The sequence below is a fragment of the Anguilla anguilla genome, chromosome 7 (assembly GCF_013347855.1).
Source record: "Anguilla anguilla isolate fAngAng1 chromosome 7, fAngAng1.pri, whole genome shotgun sequence".
Classification (NCBI taxonomy): domain Eukaryota; kingdom Metazoa; phylum Chordata; class Actinopteri; order Anguilliformes; family Anguillidae; genus Anguilla; species Anguilla anguilla.
Genome location: NC_049207.1, coordinates 4877006 through 4902766, shown reverse-complemented (window position 1 = coordinate 4902766; position 25761 = coordinate 4877006). Strand labels below are relative to the sequence as shown.

The following is a 25761-nucleotide window of genomic DNA, read 5'->3' as shown; positions in this document are numbered from 1 at the left end:
CACAGTAAAAGAAGCATGAAACACTGATGACGCTATATACCCTTTGGTTGCATGGCAACAGGCCAGGAGGTTGTTGGTTTTAGGTGATATGATGTACAGAACAGTTTGGGCCATTTGAGCATACTGCAATGATGCTGATGGTGTACTTGCTTTACTACTTACTTGAGTACTCTTTGCCTCAAAAATATAAGCCTGTCTGACTAAAGGGTGTCTGTAATTCAGCCTTTCCCTCCCGCTTGCCCTATATTAAACAGGATTTGTTGTGTTCGTGATTTGCTGGCTTTGGAGGCCAAAATGATCGTACAACTGAGAGAAATCTGGAATCGCTGCTGCGCGCGCACAGACCGTGACTCCTGCAGAAGTTTGTCCTCTTTCTGAGGACCTCATAAAACACATCATACTTCAAGCCGCCTCGGCCTATATTGTCTCCAGTATATAGCCAGCCTCTGTCAATAACAGTGTCATTGCGCGGTGGGTCATGCTACACGAGCACAACGCCAGCGCTGGGCCATTTGTCATTGGGGGAAAAAAGCACAATGCAGCCTTGTCTCACGGTCTCTCTCTCCAGTCATGCCTCAGGCGCAGTCTGTCCTGTTTCCAGGGCACCGTGATCCTCAGGCGAAGGAGAAAGACTCTCAAAGTAACTGCAGCTCTGCTGCAGGGTCAAAGACAGGTGCTGGATGTCAGGTGTCAGGTGTGTGCGGGGGGGTTCGAATGTGGTAAAAGACGCAAGACGTGTGAAAACCTGAGATGGACATGCGTGCAAAGTGCTTCTCTGCTGGACAGAGGCCAGAGGAGTCAGCCTATGCTGCGTGATTACAGAAACACTTCTTCTTCTTCATCTTCATCTTCCTTTCTTTCACGCAAAAACGTGCAGCTCCATCAAACCCGTGCGTGGGGGTTCTTGCACGGAGATTTCGGGCCGGGTCTCCAGCGAGTAGCAAGTCGCATCACGAAGGCCGTCGACGCGCGTGCGGGATGGCGCCAAGTCGCTCTACGGAAGCGACGAGATGAATTTCCAATGTTCAGTCACACCCAGTCACTCTGAAGCAGGGTAATGGATTCCACGCGTCCGCTGAGCGTCGCGTCGGAAAATTGCTTGTTTGCGCAGAATCGACTTTCTGCACGTTTCTCATTGGTCCGTGTGTTCTGCTCTGCGGACCGGCTAACGATCTGCTGACGTCTGGCACTTCGGAGATCAAACGAGCAAACGAGCAGGACACTCGCGCCGTGCAAAATGGAGGCGGTGTCCGAGCTGAAGCGGAGCGAATTTTGAGCGACGTATCAGTTCGTATTGAGGGGGGACCAGAGACATTTGTTTTTCGAGTGTCCTTTCGGTTTCGATTGCTCAAGGGGCCTCGTAGAATGTTCTGGAAACGCGGAGGGCGGCGGGGCGCGGTCGGTAGTCTCCGGTTGCATATCAAGGCCGCGCCTCCGCGCCATCGGAAGCGTGATTAAGTGCCGTAATCCGCACAGATAAACTCAAATTTGGATGGAGTCAAATTTAACACACTCGAGCTCCTTTCGCTGAGTGCACCAAGCCAGCGGGACCTTCGGGGACAGAAATATGAATTTTAATTGTCTTCCGTTAATACTTTTTCTGTTTGGAGCCAGCAGGAAGCTAGGGAGCGTGGCGGTTGTGAACGTGGCACATGATGCAATCAGGCACAGAATCGAGAGGATCACAGTTGAGTGGAACTCTACCTTCCAGTGGCCTGGCAGGTGCACACACACACACACACACACACACGCACACATACACACTCACACACTCTCTCTCTCTCACACACACACACAGAAATCCCTCATATTCACTCATGTACACCCACAGACATGCACAAATGGCCTGCCCTAACATGCTTACAAATTCACATGCATACACGATTTTATTATTATTATTATTTTTTTGTGCGAGTATTTCTGTGTGCATATGTGAACACCATGTGAACAGCTGAACGGGTCTTCATATGGCTCACTAATACAGGAAACCTACACTACAGAATTTTTAAATGGCTGAATGCATACTGAATGCACACATACATCCCTATGTTGTCAGGAAACCACAACTGCCAGCACAAAGTGGTGCAGGAAACATTTGGAGGTTAAAAAAATAAAACAACAACAACAACAACAAAAAAAAACATATCAGATGGTAGAATCCCTGTAGATTTATACAGTAGGCTGCTAGACGGAGTGCATTTTAATTATTAAATCATGATGTATTCCATTGATAAAAGTCATTATTTCATCGTTTTTGTCAGTTGTCTTATTAAGTGAACAGAGGGATGAGAACATAGCGATAGCCAGCCTGCCATGTGCTCAAAGCAAGGCTGTAACCTTGTGCAGCCTGTGAGCCGTGAGAATTAAATCTGCATGGCCTCTGCAGGCTCTAAGAAACTAATTACTAACGAACAATCGCAAGATTATATTCCATGTGAGATTAACATCACTGCTGCTTTCTGGCAAGTTTCGAATTAAACTGAATTTTACACAGCCTCACGGTACGGTTTGCAAATGAGGCTAACATACACCATTCCCAAGAGACTTGATCATTGTTGCTTTGACTCTTTGTCTTGTCTCTTTTTCTTTCTGCTGAGCAACATGCACCGTCTTACTGGCTGCGTATTGTAACAGGGCTGCCCAACCCAGTTGTTGGAGAACTACTGTCGTGTAGAGATTTTCACTTCAACACGAACAAAGTGCGCCTCCTTCAACAGCGAGTGATCTCATTCGGCTGCTGATTAGAAGAATCATGTGTGCCAAATCTTGGGTGCAACCATACAGGGCGGTATATTTCCAGGAACAGGGTTGGGTAGCCCTGTACTATAACAACTGTATCAGTCATAAATATTCCCTATCAGATATTTTGCAATGCTGGCATCCTGGAGGAGGCTTTTCCCCTACTTAAACAGAAATTGTGGTGAAACGGCAACTTCATAGCTGGCCTAGAAAGGCATTCTGGGAAATGGCACTTCATTACTTTTATGATAGATAATAACCAGGCAATGTTTAATCAGACAGAGTTACGATGAGAGAGAAGGGAAGGCAGACTCGGGAAGGATTACAAGGTTCAGCGATAGAAAGTTTTATGTTGGTACAAAATGAATTTGTAAAAAAAGACAGAAAAAAAAATATGGGATGTACTGAATCATACTCCTGGAAAATGTCCACTCGGTCTGTTGAACCATACTTCAAAATAATACCACACTGCACCACAATTTTACATCACACTGTACCGCACTAGCACCCCCTGACCGCGGTTTCCACGGTTTCCACGGTGGCCCCGACAACCGGAGCTGCGTAAGGACAGGGTTATAAAACGTGTGATTGATCTGAATACCGGGCCTGATGACTAGGAGGGCGGGGCCGGAGCAGTTAAAGTTTACGGTGCGAGCCGGCCGGGGTCGGAAATCAGAAGATGGCCGACGCGAGTCATCATTCACGTCACGGTAAAAAAAAAAAAAAAGCCGTTTATTTTGGCTGGTTTTTAAAAACCCGGCGGGTTTCGCGGTTCGGGTCCCACTTGGAGGCGGAGTCAGCAGCCGCGGAGTGGCCACAATTGCGCCTCGTTACCCGCGCTCGATACTTTTGCAATTAGGGGTTCGGGGAGGATACGTGCTCATTACGGCGCACTTCGGGGCTGCTGGAGTGGCTTGATGAAAGTCTTCTCGAGTCAGTTTTTTTGCGAGAGGGCTTTGGAAACCGGGTGGGGTGGTTCAGCGGCACTTCAGCCCGTTCGCACACACGGCCTTATTACCATTCATATTAAACACTGCTTTTAAAAAATAATAAACATTAGGCCTACAAGGCTGTGCTTTTAAAACACGGGGGGTTTTTTTTGATCAAGTGAGCTGATTACAATGTGAGCACAGGTCAGAGCGTAGCTCATTACGCTCACTCCATCATTACTGCTGCAGTCGGTTCCAGAGTTGAGCTTTTCATCAAAATCTCTCTTGAGATTTGATGTATTTTTTTTTTTTACACCGACTGAAACTTGGTACTCACTTTGTGTGGTAAAGGCTTGGGCTGCAGTGATGTCAGCAGCTTCAGCTGGTGCTATGAAAAGCAACACGTGTTCTTTTTTTTTTTGGGCTTTTTTCAGCTTTATTGGACAGAACAGTGTAGCGAGACAGGAAGAGCAGGGGAAGAGAGAGGGAGAGACGTGCGACAAAGGTCGCGCGGTCGGGACTCGAACCGCCGACGTCGCGGCTCGTAACGAGCGTGTGGACAGTGCTCTGCAGGCTACGCCGCGAGACTCCCCCACAGCACGTGTTCTTAAGAGGGCTGAACGGCGACACCCCGGATGGTGTGAAACCCAACACGTGCATTCTGTGAAGTGGGAAGGGACAACGCCACCACAAACACTAATAAACAAAAACATGTGTGTTTTCTGACCACCCACTTTATGAACCCCCCAAAACTTTCTACATGCAGGCTGATGAGAACCAGTGTTAGACTGGAGATGCTGCTCTTAGCACCTGCGATAGAGGCCTGTCAGGCGATGGGATGTCGGGAAAACAAAATGTCGCCACACAGCAAAATATTTTGGTCTTAGATCAATTCTGATAGACAGTTTTACTCTGACAGAGTATAATTTATCCCTTTGGGAAATTTTGCTGCATACGTGGGGCCCATTAGAATGTTTGGATGGCCCAGTGCATCCGAAATAATCCCAGTAACAATCCACTGTGTGGGGGGCACTGTGCATTTTGTGCTGACCTTGCGCAAAGAGCTAGCTGTGCACTGCGTATGTGGAAATTGCTTGTCCCTTAAGGCATTTCAAAAATACCAAAATCGAGCTGCCCTCCCAGTACTCATAACCGGGACGAACCCAGCGCCGAATTGGTACTGACGGCCGCGTTCTGTCTGTCGTGTGGCAGAGCGAAACGTATCGCCAGGGTGCCAGCCAATCGGGGGGGGGGGAACCTCAAACGATCAGTGAGCAGGACTCACGGGCGGAGGAGGGAGCGTCATTCCGGAGGAGCGGGATGTTGTGATTAGCCTGCGGTAACGAACGGGCGGCTCAGACCCGTTCACCCGCCGCCGCCTGGGAACCACGGTAACGGCGAGCGCCGCGTCACGTGACGCGAGAACCGCGTCTGACGCCGCTCGATCGATCGCGCGGAGGCAGGCCGTCGCCGCGGCGATGACAGACAGGAGGCGTAATCGAGCGAGAAGAGATGGAGGCGCTGAGGGTGAGGCGCTACGTGTGAGGGACGTGCGTGTTTGAACAGGAGGGGGGATTCAGTGGTGCTGAAGATACTGGTGGGCAGATGCACTCACACACACATACACACACACACACTCATACACACAGGCACACACACACACACACTCACACACACATACACACACACACACTCATACACACAGGCACACACACACACACACAAACGCACACACACATACGCATACGCTCACTCACGCACACACGCACATACAGGCACACAGACACACACACACACACACGCAAGCACACACACACACCACTAGAAGGAAACCTGTTTGCGCCTGAGAAAGGTGGCAGATTCTCCCCATGTCGCTGTGTAATGACTAAAATCACAGGCAGGGACAGAGAGTGCCAGAACGCCACGCGATCCTTCTACTCACAGCTCCACAGAAACCATAATCACCACCATACCACTGACTCACTTGCTCACACACACTCACTGACTCACTGACTCACTGACTCACTGACACACTCACACACTCATTCACTGACTCACTGACTCACTTACACACTCACTCATTCACTCACTTACACACACTCACTCACACACTCACTCACTGACTCACGCACACACTCACACACTCACTGACTCACTGACTCACTTACACACTCACTCATTCACTCACTCACTCACACACACTCACACACTGACTCACTGACTGATTCACTCACTCACGTACTCACACTCACTCATTTACTCACTCACACTCACTCACTTACTGATTCATTCACTCAGTCAGTCATGCACTCACTCACTCACTGACTCACTCACTCAGTTTTTGCCAGATTGCACAGCACACTCCACACGCACTGCAGCACGCTACACCTGCACTTATTTTCTGTCATTATTCTGTCATCTGCTTCTCGGCCCCCTGTGGAAAACAACAGCCAGCTCGCGCATCTGAGTCCTGAACATAAGAAGGAAATAACAGGTGGCTCATCGCACTGTTTGTCGTAAAGTCTGTGTACAGACTGCGTGCGGGCTGCAACATAGTGGTTTCTTTTTCTTTTTCTTTTTTTACACAGCAAGAGCTGTAAGTCTTACACAGACTTATTTTTACCCAGAGCCCCAGTGTTCCTGTTGGGAGCTGGCACAGTGTGTTTTGTTTTTTTTGGGGGGTTTTATTTTCTGTTATCATTTGAGCGGTTGTGGGTGGAATCAGCCCTCCTCCTCCTACCTCCCTCGAAACGCGTCTCCCGTGTTCTGGCACAGAACAGCCAGACAGCTTTATCTGTCTCTCTCTCTCTCTCTCTCTCTCTCGCTCTCTCTCATGGGCGATGCAAGCACAGTTAAAAATAAACCAAAATAAAAACATGATCGGGGCGGAGGGACTGTTTATAGATATGAGGCAGAGGGGAGATGGGACACAAGGGATGTCCACACACAGACAGAGACAGGCTCATTCATGCATGCACACGCATGCACACACACACATTTTTGTACATGAATGTTTTGGGGTAGTTATCACACTTGAATTTAGTTTTTTTTATTTGTGTATTTCAGCCCTGGTTCCATTGTAAAATCATGGAACGGAATTTTTTTTTAGTTTTTACCCAAGCAGATATACTTTGGAAATATTTTTACATTTTAAAATGCAATATCCATCCATCCATGTAACCCGCTTATTCCTGGTCAGGTCAGGGCCTATCCCAGCATGCAAATTGCACTGATCGAGATAAATACGGTGATTAAAAGCAATCATTGAACTTCTAAAGTATGTTTTTTGATGAACATGTTTTTTGATTTGACAAAATATTTAATTCATTTGAAATTTTCTGAAGTGGCTTTACCCCTCAAGTGCTTGTTTGATTCGTGGGATGAATTCGACTTTCTGGGTGTTTGGCATTGGTGATGTAGCGCAGCCCCGTGATTGGCTTGCGTCCCGGTGGAGCTGTGTCATTCTCCGCGATCGATTTCCCATTTCCCAGACCTCCGTACGGTTTGTTGTGCTTATTTTGTGCTCGCCGAGCCTGGTCTTTTTTTTTTTTTTTTTGTTCCCGCAAACCAAGAGCACCAGACTCCACAGTTCCCCCAAGGGAAATCTATATTCCTGTGCAGTACCAGCGAATGCAAACCTGAGTCTTTCACTTCAGCAAACTGAACGATAACGATCGCAGACGATCCTTTCATCCCTGTTAATATCTGACACATTCTGCAGCGTGCGATTGTGCAGAATTTTTGTTTTTTTTAAAAAAATTTTTTAAATCACATTCATATTCATTTTAATGGTCTCAGAATGTAGTCCAGCTAAACCTCTGTACGTTAGCTTTGCATCAATGAAAAACTGTGAAGACACAATTTGGTATTTGCCCTACAATTCCCACCAAAAGTTATTTATATGTTTTGGAGCCAGTGTTTCCAGATTAGCCTGTGCACCCCTCCCCTGTCTGTTGCTACAGAGCTATCTGGCCTCTCTGTTGAGACCAGTTTGTTTAACTGACTATGCGTTTTGGACCTAACTCTGAAAAATAAATATAATTTTGTACAAGTCCTGCTGGTCGCTGAAAAAGCAAACAATAAACGTTGCATAAGAAAGGAAAATTCAGTTTTACCGAGAGAAAAAAACCTGTTGCAGTTGGACTGAATGCGAGTATGATCCTGCGTGTGAACAGGCACGATATCATAACAAGGTCATGTGGTGCTGAGTTCCTGCTGCCGTTGATGGAGCGCAGTCCTCCACGCGAGTTAACGTTTCTGCGGAACGAACGGAAGGGAGAGAAACGGCACCCCGAGCGCGCGTTTCACCGCTCGGCCACAGAGGAGGCATACGCTGGCCGCACGGGTGACCGCCTCAGACTGGACGGGTTCCTCCGTTTCGGGAGAGACTGCGGAGCGCTCCCTGCCGGGCGGTCAAGGTGCAGGGGCCGAGGCCGCTCTGTGTTTCCGACGGACGCTGAGCGGGCAGCTGTCCCGCCCGCGAGGGGGTCGGAGGGCTTCCGTCCTGCCATGGGGGAGAGGGCTGGACAGCTGCTGTATAGCCCCCCCCCCCCCCCAACGCAATCTGTCTCTCTCTCTCTGTCTCTCTCTCTATCTCTCTCCGTCTCCCTCTTGGTGTCTCTCTCTATGTCCTTCTCTCTCTATCTCCCCCCCTCTCTATCAGCCTCTCCCTGTGTCTCTTTCTATATGTCCCTCTCTTTCACTCTCTCTCTGCCTCTCTCTCTCTCCTTCTCAGTGTCTCTCTCAATGTCCCTCTCTCTCTCTATCTCCCCTGCCTCTTTCTCTCTATCTCCCTTTCCCTGTGTCTCTTTCTATATGTCCCTCTCTTTCACTCTCTCTCTCTCCCTCTCTCCCTCTGTCACAATCACTGTCGGTCGATTAGAATGGGAACTGCAGGAACTCAAGAGGACGGAATAACAGGTCCTCCCATTCCTGACTACAGAATGCCCCTCCCCTCTTCTCCACAGTGGGCGGAGCATAGCTGCAGACGATGTGGGTCAGGTGACGGAGGCTGTCCTTTTTGGGAGCCGTTTCCCATAAGGCCATGCTCTGCCCGCCATGACGCTTTTAACCCGGGACGTCTCCCGAGCTCCGGGCGAGGATCTGAGGAGGTGCTGAGGAGCACGGTGGAGATTTTGGAGATCAGCACCCGCGCCCTGCGCCCCGAAACCATTTTTACAGCGGACGCGAAGGAGACAGATCAAGCGTTGAAGCATGAACAGGTTTTCTGTCAACACCGTAATCTGCTTATCGTGTTCTGAAAGGTCTCCCGGCTCGACATGGATGTAACCGAGCTGAGAACTGCTACGAAAAACACATTTTCTAATCTCCCTTTCTATGAGTTTCTGGTTGCTGCAGGTGTGAACACCTCGATGCCGGTAGCAGGCGTGCAGATTTGGGAGCCTGCGATGGGAGTAAATTTAATCTCTGGTTTATAGGAACATGCTGTCAAACATATCTTTAATAATTAAAAGGATCCCTTTGCGTTATGGATGTTATTTCGCAGTGTTGCGGCCATTACTGTCAAGGGCGACGTTAAGATCATATTCCAAGGTGCTTTTCGGGAAGGTAAATGATGTAAAAAGCCAGGAATAGTTTTTTTTCTCTCTCTCTTCTTAACTAGACGCAAGCTGTGAAGAGAGGGGGTTTTCAGGCTGAATTGGAGCACACTACGAGAGCAGATAATGATAGCGTGCAGTCACCCGATCCGGAAAAGGAGAAGCAGGAAATTATTCAGGAAGACAAGAAAGAAGAGAAGAAGCCTGTTTCTAAATGACTTCTCGACGAGCACACCGCCCAGCTCTCCCTAGGTTTAATGATTTGCCAGTGTGAATTGCGTATATTGGCCATATGCATTATTATTTACATCTATGGGGTGCTAACCTTGGAATTGCTATGAATAAACATTATACATTCATAATGTGCATCATACGTCCTTGATATTAATAACGATTTCACACACTAGTGGCCCGGTTTGTATTCTCACGTGTATTTCCGATGAAGAAAGAAAAAGAAAAATATGAAAATCTTTCTCAGCAGTCACGAGTGTTGAAAAGCTCTGTTTTATTGCCGCCTGTCGTAATTTCAGCGGACTGGGGAGTTTGCGAGGCGATGCCGTTAGCATTACCGCGGCGTAGGTGCCCCTTTGGCCCTCAGTGCATTATGGGAAGTATTTCTGCAATCTGTTCCCGGCAGCCGGGTGTTATTCGGCCTGTCAGGGAGCTCAGAGCTCCGAGCGACGCGCGCGGAAAGCTCCGGAAAAGCCCGCCGTCAGCGTCGGCGTGACGATCTAAGATGGCCGTCCTGTCACCGACGCGCGAGCGTAGAGAGGGGCGCGGGGCGGCGGCCGGACGCGGCGTCCGTTCCCCCCGGGTCACGTTTCGGTCCGGCGGCGAGCGAGCGAGCGTTTCGAGGGCCCCTCCATATGCATGACTGTGTCCCGTCTCTGTGTGTCACAGTCCAGTGTCCAGGGCTGCCTGTCCCTCCCTCTGTCTGCTGTTGCTGTGTGAACTCGTGACCTTTTTGAAATGCCCTGTCGTGTTTGCAGCTAGTGTCTGAAAAACAAAGCTGAGGCACCACTCCCCCCCCTCCTCAGTCCCCCTTCCCCTTCCTCTCCCAATCCCCCACCCCCCCTCAGTCCCCCTTCCCCTTCCTCTCCAAATCCCCCCCCCAGTCCCCCTTCCCCTTCTTCTCCCAATCCCCCCCCCTCAGTCCCCCTTCCCCTTCCTCTCCCAATCCCCCACCCCCCCTCAGTCCCCCTTCCCCTTCCTCTCCAAATCCCCCCCCCAGTCCCCCTTCCCCTTCTTCTCCCAATCCCCCCCCCTCAGTCCCCCTTCCCCTTCCTCTCCAAATCCCCCACCCCCCCTCAGTCCCCCTTCCCCTTCCTCTCCAAATCCCCCCCCCAGTCCCCCTTCCCCTTCTTCTCCCAATCCCCCCCCCTCAGTCCCCCTTCCCCTTCCTCTCCCAATCCCCCACCCCCCCTCAGTCCCTCCTCCCCCAAACCCCCCACCACCCCTCAGTCCCCCTTCCCCTTCCTCCCCCAATCCCCCCCACCACTTTTCAGTCCCCCTAGCCCCTACTCCCCCAATCCCCCCACCCCCCTCAGTCCCCCTAGCCCCGTCCCAGCAGAGGCAGCCGGCCCAGTAGGGAGGGGCGGAGGGGGGGGGGGGGGGGGGCCGGGGAGCGCAGCCTCACTCTGAGTTTTCTCCTTTCCACAGCGACGCCCACCCGCCGGGCGGGGCAGGGCAGCCCGAGGGCGAGGCGAGCGCGCAGGATGGCGCGCAGGAGGAGGAGGAGGAGGAGGGAGGAGGCGCGGCGGGCGTCCGGGGGGGCACGGGGCAGAAAGCCAGCCTGCACCACACCACCTCTCCCGTGAGGGTGCAGCGGAGCAAGGGGCCCGGGGGGGCCTGCGCCCACGCCTCCGCCTCCGACTACGAGCTCTCGCTCGACCTCAAAAACAAGCAGGTAGGGGCGCGGCTGCAGGGGGCAGGGGGCAGCACGGTCAGGGGGCTGCACCCCACCCTAAACCCACAGAAGTATGGGAGGAGCGACCCTAAAACCACACGGGTACCGGAGGAGTAGCGCCAGTGCTAGTTTCGGGATTTATCACACAGTGGCACTCGACAGAGGGAGGCAGGCTTTGGCTTTTTTTTTTTTTTGGTCCTTCTTTTGCTAGTTCCCAAAAAAAACCGCTCTGCCGCTATTCAGCCAGGATTTGAATACCTTCCCTCAGACACCTGATGCCAGGTCAGGCTCTTCCAAAGGGGAAAAAGGCCCTCAGGTGGCCTGGTGTCCCTCCATCCCGTACTGCCTCTCTATCTCAGTCTCCGCAGGTGGCATCGCTGTTCAATGGAGCCGAGCGCTATGTTTGGATAGTGGTCCGTTGCCCCAGAGAATCACGCTGGTCCACTTTGATTTGCCGATGGAGCTGAGATTTTTTTTTTTTTTTAATAATTTTTTTTTTCTTTCTCGCCTGATGCTTTCTAGAACAGACGTGTGTGCCGGTAGGGAAGTAATCTCACTAATCTGTCACCTGCGTCCAAAACTAAAAAGGTGCATTGTCATGGCAACCGCCGCTGCCTATGTCTCCATTGCATTAGGGCACTTGTGTGTGTTTTTTTTTTTATGACACCGCGGCGTCTGTCTCTGAGTAGATGTGTGCTTCTCCACCGGAGCAGTCCCTTTAGTCCTCCATTTCTGCGTCGTGACGTTCGCAAACGACTCGGAGAAGCGTCCACAGGAAGCCAGAGCACCAGTGCTAAGGTGTTCTGGGGGACCTGAGACATCCCAGAATCCTCTGCACCCCTTAAAAAAACGCTTGCCCTTGCTCGAGAGCAGATAGAACGCGTCCTTGAGCAGGGCGTTGGGGCGTGGCCGTCGGATTCGCTGAGTCGACGTCTGCGAGGGGAACACGCGAGGAGGAGAGTGCGTCTGCGGAGTGCGCGAGGAGAGCGCGTTCCGGGGTTTAAGTGCTTGTTTATGGGCCTCGCCCGGCTTCGCCGCGCAGTTCGCCCCGCTCCACTGACGGGCACCGAATGAGATCACAATGGGTCAGAGCCTCCTTATTAGCATGATGTCACCGTCCGGATAACGACTCTGCAGCCGCAGCGGTCAGATGACTTACGCCGATGCGATGTCATCGCCCAACCCCGCCGCCCTTCCGTTGTCCTTCCGCAGAAGTCAGCTTAGAATGGGCGGCGGCCGTGTTTTTACTCAGTCAGACCATCGCCGAAAAATATATCGGCAAACGATACGGTACTAAGGCTCGTCCTTTTAATTGTAACAAATTGCAGTAAAAATGCTGGCGTGTTCACGTGGTTTGTAGTTATACCAACTGTTCGCAATCGAGTGTTGTTGTTGAGATTTAAACAGGAGGTTTTTGTTTTTGCAGTTGATTTTAGACGATGGATTTTTTTCTTGCCATTAGACTCACCAGCATTATAGTCCTTCACATTGTGTTAATCACTGTGGAAAAACTGAGAAAGATTTCTACTTGGCTCTTTCTGTATCGCCTGGCATAAGCACCCCCCATCTTTAGGCTACATATTCTATTCCACAGTTATATATGATGTAGCTACAGGTCCAATTTTGTGTTAGCTCATTGGTCCATTTGGTCTATTTCCTGACCAAAATCTATCTAAGTGGTTTCAGGGGAACAAACAGTGATACTCAAACACTGGCTATTTAGACAGAGCAGGATAATAAGCTTGCAACGATTCAAAGCCTTTTCCATTGCCAAAATTTTGAACATTACCTCATTTAAATCATTGGGTTTTCGCTTTATAGTGTGGTATAAAGCTAACATGTTGCCACACAGGTGCCAAATATCAGACCTCCATTTTGGCTCTTTACTCATGTCTAATCTATTAGCCAATAGGATCTCTTTTAACATAGTAATAGTAATTAGAGATTCCACAACATCGCTTTCACTGTGTGTACCACAATATCATGTTAGCCGACAGTGGCTGTGCTTTACAAAGAGATGCTGTTTAAAGTAACGTTTATTAATACGTCCACTCTAAAAATGGTGCGCTAATGGTTTGGACACCATTACTATAGTTGACAGTGGGTGTCTATAGTGCTATATTACCATATGATGTATTACCACATATGGTCCCAACCTTATCAAAGACCAGTGAAATCTGGGCCAAGATTACTGGGCCATATCCTTACTGCCCCCTCAGGAATCCCCCTCCTGTTGCCCAGCATGGCACAGCCAAGATTCAAACTGGCAGCATCCAGGCTGGGAGTGTCCAACCCTGGTCCTGGGGGGCCTGTAAACTGCAGAAGGGATTGACTTTGTTCAAACGAGGCAACAATCAGCTGCATCAAGTGGGAGAAAAGCTGTCTGAACAGACTTGCCAGAGCTAGGATTAGAAACCTGTGCGTATGTCGGTGAAATCTGTTCAAGGCTTTCGTCCTCTGACTGCATCACGGGTAGTTCTCTCGTGTCGAAGGACGCGTTGATTTCCAGGAAACTTCCCATTCAAGCAAAGAAATATGCGGCTTTGAAGCAGACATAATTGAAATGGACATCTAATTTCAGTCTGCTGATGAATAGAGCTAATATCTTTTAACTCAATATGATTGTCTTCCTTTGATGTGGTGGGACTCCATTACCTCGGTAATTACCTTAAACAGGAAGAGTAATTGGTTTAGATACTGCCGAATGAAATGTCTAGCCGAAGAGAGTACGCTTCCGTGTATTTTAACTCAGCGCTGTTTTTTGTTTGGTTGGTAAAAGACCTTTCTCACCATTGCCATTACGTGACACATCCTCTGTACTTCTCCTGAGAGAACAGTAATTACCCATGGCCATATCATATTACATGTCCTCTCTTTATAGAGAGGGGTGTGACTCAAGTGAAGCACCACCAATATGCAGTACAAGCACCCACCTGGGTTATTTAACGCCAGAATGTTCATAACAGGAAGTGGCGAGAGAGGGACTCATTTAGCCTATTAGCTGTAGCAGGAATACACTGTCGGTTTTACAGGGAATTGGGATTGGGCTCAGGGGAACCTCCCTCTATTTATGATAATGGAAAATTATTTTCATTTACTTTCTGAATGAATGTCTCATTCAACATAGCTGTACAAGCTTCTCTGGAGTGATCTTTTTACATTCAACTATTAACTATTGGTGGTAGTAAGACACCGCAAGAGCGGAAAGTCTAAAAGAAACAAATTTATGCCACATTCAGGGAAGATGCTGGAAATGTTCGCCCAGATTTTCAAGGTCACTGTTAAACGACAAAATTTACTAATACATCACCTAAATATTCTGAATTTAACCCCTGGCCTGGTGATACTTTTTTTCTCTCCCCAAGTGTCCCTTATTAGGTAAGGGTGTGACCTCCGCAGCTATACTGTAATGACAGTGATCAACCTGTAAATATGTGGACTGCTTGTCCTTTTCAAACGAAGACTTCAACTTCTGTATCACCATTACCGTCACAGTTTCATTTGGATGGGGCTTACCGCTTGGGTATGGCTCCGGTGGTTCTGCCCGGGTTTAATTTTATTTTATGTCATATATTTTCTGATGCACAGGGGGGGAAAAAAAAATCTGCACAAATTAAATTTTAAATTCTAATAAGAAACGACACCAGTTGGCTGTTCATCTACTTTTGGTTGCTTTAGTTAATGCATTCATTTATTAATACTGTCTTCAGAAGTAATCAGGATTAATTATTAATCAGGAATACTCAAAATTAGGTTCTGGAAACCCCCCCACCCCCCACCCAAGCTGTACAGAATTAACCCATCATACACCAATGCCAGCCAGTCTTGATACTTTTTCTAGTGTACACATACACTTTGAGGTGGCACTGCATAGGAATGTGACCGTACTTCCTTCAAATTATTGGTTCAGTCACATTGCGAGATTCATTCCATTGTACATGTACAGCATTCCGTACTAAATTCAATCGCTTTTCTCCGTGCAGCGAATTCAATGAAACTGGAACTAACGCGCTCAGAGGCAAATTACAAATTAGGTGCTTGTAATTGGATGTCACCTTCTCTTTAGAGACCGTGGAGGAACGGAAATACAACATCTTATTCAGCTTCACTTCTGAGAGCTACTGTAGAAGAGCGTGTTTCTTTTTTTGTAGGAACATCATCAAAAAATCTTTGCCTGGAGAAACCAATGGAAGCAGACGGATCTGAGGAATCAGACGTGCTGTACGGTAGAGCAAATCAATGGCCGTAGAGCAGATCAGCGGCTGTGCAATAGCGTATTTTTATTCCGATTCATTTTCCCACCTCATTACTTTGCGATTCATTCCAGGACCGTTTGTAGGAGCCCCCTTTCGGTTCTCTCATTCTTCTCCCCTTTTGTGGTGTCTCAGCGGCTGTCAGAAAAAGCAAGCGGTTCAGAGACTTATTTCCGCGCGATCGTGAGTTTGAGTCATCTTCAAAGTGCGGTGCTTTGACCCCCATACATTCCCCTTCATGACAACCACTTCCAAAATCCATTCTGAAAAAATAAAAGGCATTCATGCAGAAAGAGATTTTTAAAAAATAATAATGTCGTCTTAATGCTATCAAACCAATTATTTGCCACACGACGTGTAGGCTTCATCATTTGAAGTCTGTGATCCAGAATGCATTGCAATAACCTCCATTATGCTCCCTCATCTCCAGACTGAAATTAAGGATTAACGAATGTGATAACTGTGTTCAGTCAGTGTTTGCATTGATCAGTGTGGAGTGCAGATCTTAGCCATTCTGTTTCTATAGGCCTCGTTACTGTATTCTCAACTGCTTTAGCTCAACTCCTTAGCAAAATTATTTATTTATGATTTATTTTCTGAGGTTGGTCATTTAAATTCCTACCAGCGTTCTTTGTTATCCTGATCATCTACAACTTACCCTTTTTAATATGTTGAACTTAAAACCAAATTCAAGCCAATGTTGAACGTGGATGTAATCGGTAATGAGAGTTTAAAATGCACGTATGATGGAATAAAATCAGGAGACATTTATGCACTTGATTTTAGATGTGTGCTTCATTCAGTGCAGCAGAGACAAAGTCACAAGGATTGTCTGCATGGGATGAACGGTCAGTTTGAGCTCCTGACCAGGGATAGAGCACGCTGACATTTCAGCGCTCCACGCTGCACGATGTCACTTCCTGTGAACGGAATGTTCCGGGGTGACGTCGTACTGACGTGGAGTTCTGAGGCTGTGAGGTTCCGTTTCGGAATCCCCGAAGATCTCATTCCGTCCGTCCCGCTCGTTCTGCGCAAAAATTTCTGCATTGGGCCTGGGCGCATATCTAATCAATTCACTTTTTTCAGCTCATTAAGGGAGCGCTGATTAGCTTGTCTGTAGATAAGGCTCATAAATATGCATTCTTTTGCTCGGATACAAATCAATGGAAAGTGTGTTTAGGAATACTCTCTGGCTTCTTCGGGAAAGTTTTAGACAGTCATTAATAATGTTAACGTGACTTTTTTTTTTTTTTAGTTTGATGGAGAATTTGTTACTCTTTTTATACATTCACACGCATGGAAATGCAAATGGGATTACAGAGGCAAAGTTTCAACCTTTTGCTACATTAATAATGCATGCCTACAGGCCTATGTGCCCATCCATGTGTTTTGTTTGAAATTTAAATACAGAGAAATAGGACGTACAGTTAGGAAAGGCATTATCGCTATGTCCTCCATTTACTCAGCATGCTTAATTTCTTCAATAATTTAAATAATATCTGTAAACTCCCATGCTAACACCTGGGCTTTTCTGAGAGAACACGGTCGTATTAAAAGCTCTCTCCGTAAAGTTAGCAGAACCATGACATGTTCGGAGGTGTTTATGGAGTCATGCCATCAATCTCTTTAGTTTGGATATAAATAAATACTACAATGACATGAGATTGTATTACCACTGAGATTGGAGGGGGGGTGTTGGGGGTGGTGGGGGGATCGATATTCAATTTCAACACCAAAAATATGATGCAATGCACAACCTTCAAGGTATTAAATGATATTTCTCATGTATTACATGATGGTACACATTTAGAATACTGAGTGACCTTTACATATGTTATTAACTGCTAATTATATTGGACATTTAAAATATGGTGTTAGGTGGACAATAATAATGAATTTGAGGTAGAATGTACTGTTGTATTGTTAAATTTTAAGATATAGTGACCTTTATGGTAACTAAATGTGACATAGTCACTTAGTGAACATACTGTATGATGTGAAAGTACAGCTTTTCAGTGACATTTTATTAAAAGTGTAGCACATTTACATGAAAACAAAAAAGTATTCTGGAGACTACAGCAGTTGAAGTTTTGCTGAAAACGGAGTTGATTGTAAAAAGTTCCTTTTCACGCGACAGCACGTGGATCACCATAGACTGGAATACTTGTGCAAACGTGTTTTCATTGCTAGTGCATTCACAATTCCCAGAGGAGACATTTCAGGCTGTCCTTTTTTCTTTAGAACAGCAACTTTTAGAAAGTCATTTATACAGAAGTCCTGTCAGATTCCATTCCCTTTCGGCCAATCAAAAGCTCACACCTCATAAGAGGATACATGTCTCCGTTCAAACTGTGATCCAGATTTGAATTTCTCTGTCACATCTCACTCACAACGACCTACAATTTTTTTTTATCAGTTAGCATGTCTTCCGCGCATTTAACGAGCTGCTTTTTGGAGTGTACAACAAGCGGCATAGAATCCTAACTTTATTTTCTGTGTGTAGGGGCCTTTGGTGATTAAGAGTGACATAGCTTTGGTGATTGGGGTGACATAGCTCAGGAGGTAAGACCGATTGTCTGGCAGTCGGAGGGTTGCCGGTTCAAACCCCGCCCTGGGCATGTCGAAGTGTCCTTGAGCAAGACACCTAATCCCTAACTGCTCTGGCGAATGAGAGGCATCAATTGTAAAGCGCTTTGGATAAAAGCGCTATATAAATGCAGTCCATTTACCAAGAGTAGCCCTGAATAGCTTCTCGTTGAATGCCGAGGGAAGCTACCTGAAGCAGAAGAGACAGGTGGTTAATGGGTGAATTATAAGTGTAGCATATCCTATCCTCTCTGTTTTTCTCTTTATCTCTTTTTTTCTCTTGCTTGCCATCTCTTCTTCTCTCCCGGCTCACATTAACACAGAGGTATCTGTCACACACACAGAGGGGCACATGCACAGAGTATTTTTTATTTTATTTAATTAAAAAAAAATATCCACTGAAAGTTCACAGAGCACGCAAATTGGATATTCATAACGGATATCCACCACCCACAGGCAACAGTCTTTTCGACCTTATGCCGATAGACACCTTTGGTATGATTTGGAACCGAAAATGGCTCTTTTGATGAAGGGACTTTTTTTTTCAGAATTTCATTTCGTGTTACCCCTGATATCATTCGAGTCATTTCAACTAAAATGCTTTGATATCGCAGTAAAATGAAAGGATACTGTGAACTCAGTCCACGTCTGGAGGCTTCCTCGGAAACAAAGCTTTGAACGGTGCGTTTTATTACTTGCAGTTCCACCATTATTAACCCCTGCCAAACGATGCTTTCAGTGCCACTGGAGATTGCTTTAACATTAAAAGTACACCTAACTCTGTTCTCACGAGTGCTGAAATGAAATGTATAATTTGCATGCAGATTGCCGACTTTCAGCGTCTTTAAAAATCAACTCGGCAGTTTTTTTGTCTAATCACCACCTTCGGCCTTTGTTCAGGCGGAAGTGTAGTATAACGGGTAAGGAGCTGGTGTTGTAACCTGAAGGTCACAGGTTCAATTCCTGGGTTAGTATGCTGTCGTTGTACCCTTGAGCGAGGTACTTAAACTGCATTGCTTCAGTATATATCCAGCTGCATAACTGGATGCAATGTGAATGCTATGTGTAATGTTGCATAAGTCACTGTTGATAAGAGCGTCTGGTAAATGCCTACAATGTACAGTAATGTAATGTAGTGGAGACCCATGACAAGTATTTGGATAAGTGAATTGATTATATGTGAGCGGATCAAAGTGACATTTTGACAGCATCACACTGAAATATTTCAAATGTCATTCAAGGTCAAATCCGGAATGAAAGAATAAGGACTATCTTAATCTCCAAACTGCAAGATCCTTCAACTGCAGCATTTCTGTGAGCAACCTCTGCCCTTTTCTAAATCCGGGTTCAAATGGAAAAACATGTTTTCTTTTGGTGATGATGGCGCGATAAGGCCCCATATATAGCGTCGGCAGCATTTTCTGAACAAAAAATGATAACATCCTTGAAAATGTATTTTGCGATTAAAATAATTCCTTTCCATAAATAAGGAATATATCATGATTAATTTATTTAACCTTTTAGAGAATAAGTTCTAAAAAAAATAATGATTCTTGATGAGTTATTTTAGCAGTGTTTGATGTAGCAGTTGATTGCACATTCGGCTAGCCCTGTTAATCATATCTGTTTCATTCTCAAAGCACAAATGGCTTTCTATTTTTATCAAAGAGAACATCTTAAATAAATAAAACCAAATCGTAAAAGCGAGGACTATACTCACGCTGTAGTTATTTCTCTGTTGATTTCTGTAACAGTGTTATGCGTTTCTGATTGGGCTGTCAACGTTAATGTGTTGATTTATGCATTTATAATGCTAAAAAAAACTGCATCAGTTTATCCAATTAATGTACTTTGCCATAAATCAACGTAGGGATTAGAACAGCTAGTTAACCGTAAAAATGTCTCCTGTGAAAAATGATGACTGGGACAGATGATCAGCATCAGCAATGTCCTTTGAAACAAATTTAATTTTCAATTTGCTTTGTTTACAAGCCTGCTATCTGAATAGCACATGCCGTGTGTGGATACAGGGACGGACAAATCAATGTGCTAGTCCCCTCCTCCTCCGCAAACCAAAAATGAGATCTCTAAATTTGGGTTAATATAAATATTAGGGTTAATATAAATGTAGACAGTTGCCTAATTACTTACTTTATCATGTACATTAAATTATTTTTTTGAAAGCCAGATTGGGCAGCTGGCTAATTTGAGTTTCTCTGAATTACGCATCTGTTTTGATTTGAGGGGATATTTTGGATCTGGGTTTGTTTACTGCTTCGTCTGGTTCTTTTTGGCAGTTATTAAAGCCTGTTTCACAACATGGAAGAGCTGGGAAATATGGCCAAAATATCATATCCTGAAATTTTCATATTTATTTAAGATACGACGGTGTTTGTTTTTCCAATACATATTACACAAGAAGTAAACTGAAATATATTGCAACTGCAGAAAAATAAGGATCAGCCAAAAAAATTGGATAGTACACATGAAAAAAAACCGAATGTGCAATATGCAAATGTTACTATCAAAAAACAATTTAAAAAAATTATTTTCTTTAATTTATTAAACTAGGTTACTTGTGTTTCCATTCTTTGCAGTAAAATGCTGTTAGCACAACTTGCGTATCACATACCACAGCTTTGGTAGATCACATTCCTCAATCAACCATTCATCCATTCATCATTTTTTCACAGATGAAAAATAATTCTTCCACGCCTTATCTTTGTGGTCTCACACACTTAGGTTTGTGGAGACGGTTAAGATTGTGTACTGGATATCTAAAAATGCCAAAATGCCAATGCCAAAAAAATTTTCCCAGAACAAGGCTACTCGGGTCCGAAATACTAAAACATCTTAAAACCATAAAAGCAACGGAGGACGGTGTGGACTGAATTCACAGCGTTCCAAACAAGTTCACAAGTTCACAAGTGCACACTGCACGAGTTCACATCTTTATTGTCCCCAGTAGCCTGGAAAGCGCATCATCAACCGAAAGGGAGCTGGCCAGGGAAAGAAACGGAAACTGTAATTGTATTCCAGCAAAAAAATGAGATTTGAATCGAGATGATATTTTTGAACGGAGATGTAGGCATATCCCTCTGGCACCGACTGTGGAGAATTGCTATGTCTGCCACACCCCCTGAATGGGATAATTTAACGGGCCTTGCTCTAAACCGAGGCATAGGGAGGGCATGAAGCCCATTTGGGCTTTGAGCTACAGTACTTACCCTCTTGCCAACGAGTGGGGGAAAAAAAATAGATTAACAAACAATCTGTGCATGACCAGGCAAACAGAAAACCGTTTTACATTGCTCACTGTCCAAAAAATTTAGTGTGAGACATATGCTGAGAGAAGCTGCGTTTCTGCAAAGACAGTTATTAGCGCCGTAACACCGTCGTTCAATTCTTCGGGTGGGGCATAAAGGAAAAAATATGATCTAGCTAAAATAGCTTCGAAGCTGGTCACGACATCTCCAAGCTAAAATACCTTCAGAGCTGTTTCGCAACATCTCCAGCACCACTGAAATGTCATGTCATGTCATGTCATGTCATGTGATGTCATGTCATGTCATATTATGCTATGTCATGTCATGTCATGTCATGTCATGTTATGTTATGTCATGTTATGTTATGTTACGTCTTCCTAAATGAAATGAAATGACTCCAAAAGCCAATGGTCGCTGTAGCCAACCTGGCACTTGCTTGGTATTCATTCACACAGCTGAATACCAGCTAAATTAATTCCGGTGGTTAAATACCTGATTCGTACACAGCACTGTGCCGTACCGTACATGATTTGAACCTGGGTCGCCCTTGGCAGCTCACTGTCCAGCAAACGATGTCACTTGCCATAAAAAAATTAAAAAAACTTTCAGAATGAAGTAGCTTGTGCCAATTCCAATTCAACAAACTCAAACCAACAAGATAAAAGCCAACAAATAAAATTCTTGTGCGAAGGCATTTATTATTCTGAGATGTCAGACTGGACTCCAGATTTAAGTGCTTAGAGCGCTCACTGCCAGCTTGGAGTGGAGGACTATGTCCTCGTTCAAGTGAATTTGAATAACTGCATTATCTACTGCACAGCTGGACTTTCGGTTGGTTTATTATGAAAAATGAATCTGATGTCAAGGTGCCAGTATATTTCCACCCAGAAATCACTGGCAGCGTGCAATTATTTATTGCACCCCTGCCCCCTCCAGTCCACCCCCCCCCCCGCCCCCCCCACCCTTATTTTGGCTAACCGCAGCATCTATCAGGACCAAGTAGAAATCTGTTGTCTCGGCAGCAGGTGGTGTGTCCCTCAAGGGATTATTTTGGCACAGACGAGGAGCGATTAATTTAAACTGTTTGCACTTCTGCCAGAAAATCTGAAGCAGGTAAATGCCCTGCCCCATTTTACATGCAGATTTGTGCCATGATAAAACTGGCTTTTGGCTAACTGAGATACTTATGTTCATAAGTAGTCCACCTTGAAATTTCTCATTATAAGTTCGGAATATTACATTTTTTATGTTGTTTTCACGGTTCAGTCTAACATTGACTTCCTTTAAAATCGAAAACCTGTAAATACTTTAGAAAATTGTTTGCTGAGTGTTTGATTAAAGATCGATTTCTGGTGCTGTGTTATATTTTTTGCCCTAATATTGGAGTGCACGGAGTCAGCATGTTATATTGACACTGCCAATGATACAGAGTGTTTCTGAGGGTGGGAACTCTCCCATCGGTAGAAATACGTGATAAAGAGCACTACTGTGCATGCAGCTGCTCTGGTCAGCTGCGGGAAAATTGTTTTGTGTAACATTTCCACAGTTCAAATGGTACTCATGGGGCAGGTCAGAAAGGGAAATTGTGTGCATTTGATTCAGTTGCTGTTTGGGAGTGGAGCCGCTGAATGGGGCCATGGGAACATCGGGCAAAGGCCGAGAGAGCCAATCTGAACGCCGGGCGAAAGGGTGAAGTCTCAGAGAGGCCGGGACCGAACCCTGTTTAACCTCCGTTTCTCAGAACTTGGTCCACGGGCACAGGGTCCACTCCCAGAGAGAGGACAGGCTTCATTCCCCAAACCCTGCGCTTCTTCCTCCCCCCCCCCCACCCCCACCCTTTCCACCTTTGCGTGTTTGTTCTCCCGATGTCTCCCGCTCTCTCCTTTTTTTTTTTTTTTGTCTTTTCCCCAAACTCCCGATATTTATCTTCCGCACTCACACGCGGAGCCGCTGAGGTAAAGAAAAAGAAAATAAAAGAAAAAGAGAAGAGAAGAGGAGAAGATTGAAATGGGAAAGCATCAATAATGAACCGGGCCCTGGCGTTTTCTATTAGTTTGCTCCCAGGGCAAACCGAAAAGGGGGTTTTATTGATTCCGGCAGCAGTGCCCGCCCCCCCTCAGACGTCTGTTTGCTCGCGGCTAGCGGCCCGAGAGCCCTTTGCTTCCCTTCACCTGTGTCAACAGATTGTGCTGCGGCTTCTGGGTCCCTTCAGCAATTTCCCCGTCGTCTGTGGTTATCGCGGCCCCCCCCCCCCCCCCCGGTTCCGTCGCTCTCCGCAATCGAAGCGGCTCCTCGTCTCCGGCTCACTTTATTCCGTTCGTTCCCCCCCCCCCCCCCCCCCCCCCTTACCCGAAAGCAAGATATTGATGTGGAGGAGCATTTCGGAGGAATCGCTGACTACGGAAGCGCGGGGGGGGGGGGGGGGGGGGGGGGGGGGGCGGGGGGGGCATCGCGGTGGAAACGAGGAGACCGAGGGTATTATTTTTTCCTCCCGCGCGCGCGGTGAATCGTTAAAAAAAAAGAAAAAGAAAGTGACTCGGATCATGAGAAAGCTCTTCCCCGTTCTGCTGTTTGCGGCCGTTCGTACAGCACTGCAGCGAAACCGTGCCCCTAATGCATCAGGCTGTATTTATGTGTTGGAAGCTGCTCTCCATATCCCCCCCTGTCCTGCTGGCGTGACAAAACCTTAACTGTTTTTTTTTTTTTTTTTTTTGTCTCCTCCTCCTCCTCCCGTTTGTCTTCCTCCCTCAGGTGGAAATGCTAGAGCACAAGTACGGGGGTCACCTGATCTCCCGCCGCGCCGCCTGCAAGATCCAGACGGCCTTCCGGCAGTACCAGCTCAGCCGGAACTTCGAGAAGATCCGCAACTCGCTGCTGGAGAGCCGGCTGCCGCGGCGCATCTCGCTGCGCAAGGTGCGGGTGCAGAACGCCGAGGGCTTCTCCGCCGAGAAGGCCCTGCTGGAGGGCTACGGCTTCATGGGCATCCCGCTGGTGCGCTCCCCGTCCCTGCCCGCCGCCATCGGCGGCACCCTCACCGACCTGGAGGACTCCTTCACCGAGCAGGTGCAGTCGCTGGCCAAGTCCATCGACGACGCGCTCAGCAACTGGAGCCTGAAGACCATGTGCTCCCTGCAGGACGGCGGCGGCGGCGGCGGCGGCGGCGGCACCTACCAGTTCACCGAGACCTTCAGCAGCGGGGGCCCTCCCCCGGGCGGGGCGGGGGGCGGGGCCGCGGAGCCGGGGGCGGACCCCGGCGCGCCGCAGGACGCCGGGCCGGAGGACAACCCCGACGGCCTCTCGCGCAGCAGCGCCAGCAAGCTGATGATGGCCTTCCGCGACGTGACGGTGCAGATCGACAACCAGAACTTCCACGTGTCCTCCTCCGTCGTGGAGTCCACCTCCGTCTCCCTGGGCAACTGCGTCCAGGAGGGCGGCGGTGTTGGCGGCGGTGGCAGCGCTGACGGGGGCCGCGAGGAGCCCCCGGCGGGGGAGTGGGAGGCGCCTCCGCAGGACGAGGGGCCTCTGGACCCCGGGGAGATGGACTACGAGTTCCCGGCCCCGCCGCCGGAGGAGCTGGGGGAGGAGCTGCTGCGGGAGCTGGCCCTGGAGAAGGTGGAGGAGGGCCCGGGACCAGAGGCCCAGCCGCGGGCCGGGGCGGGGTCTGGGGCGGGGGCGGGGGGGGCGGGCGAGGCCGACGCCGGGCCCGAGGTCCTGGAGGCCAAGCGCAGCGAGTCGGAGACGGCCGACAACAGCTCGGAGCAGATGAGCAGCAGCAGCACCTCCACCTCGGCCAAGTCGGCCTCGGAGGCCTCCTCCAAGGAGGCGCTGCAGGCCATGATCCTCAGCCTGCCGCGCTACCACTGCGAGAACCCGGCCAGCTGCAAGTCCCCCACCCTCTCCACCGACGTCATGCGCAAGCGCCTGTACCGCATCGGCCTCAACCTCTTCAACGTGTGAGTACCCCCCCCCCCCCCCCCCCGGACCTCCCTGCCCCCGCGGGGCGCGTCCCAGAATGCACCGCTTTTTACAGCCTTGTAAGATGGTCCTTTTCAGCTCACGCCTTAATCACTGAAAAGCGGAGAACGTTCATCCAGGTGACAGTGACTTATCTGTGCTTGTTCAGTCCAAAGCCCCGCGGGCAAACTGCTTTTCATTCCAGCACGGTTCTACATTAGTTACGTTTGATTGAGATGCTAATTTAATGCTAATCCTGTGTGACATCTACAATATGTGCTGTTGGTTCGTTGTGTGTCTCTGGTTGGAGTGTGTGTGTGCGTAAACGTCCTCCCAGAAGCTCAAAAGTAATTCAGTTTTGTACCTCAGACTAATTAGTTATACTGGTTCCTATTCAATATAACTGATTTAAATTAGGTGGTTCCTCAATTAACTGTGATAAGGCGTAAAGCAATTAATTGGAAAACTCATTTAGTTTGACTGAGACAGGTAAAGTTTTTTGCACCAGACATTAACAAAAATGGGCTTATTAAACCACTTTTAATCGTTTCTTTCTGTTCATACCTCCCT

At 47.6% G+C, this 25761-nt stretch overlaps 1 protein-coding gene across 3 annotated transcripts in view; it reads left to right on the top strand.

The window, feature by feature from the left end:
- The window catches only part of LOC118231588 (IQ motif and SEC7 domain-containing protein 3-like), a 109373-nt gene that overhangs the window by 45245 nt on the left and 38367 nt on the right, over positions 1 to 25761 (top strand). For 2 of the 3 annotated variants that reach the window (XM_035425545.1, XM_035425546.1), the window contains exons 3-4: positions 10886 to 11132; positions 23989 to 25190. In XM_035425545.1, the coding sequence (XP_035281436.1) occupies positions 10886 to 11132; positions 23989 to 25190 (1449 nt within the window). The remainder of the gene's footprint in view (positions 1 to 10885; positions 11133 to 23988; positions 25191 to 25761) is intronic. The other variant, XM_035425548.1, reaches the window with a different exon arrangement.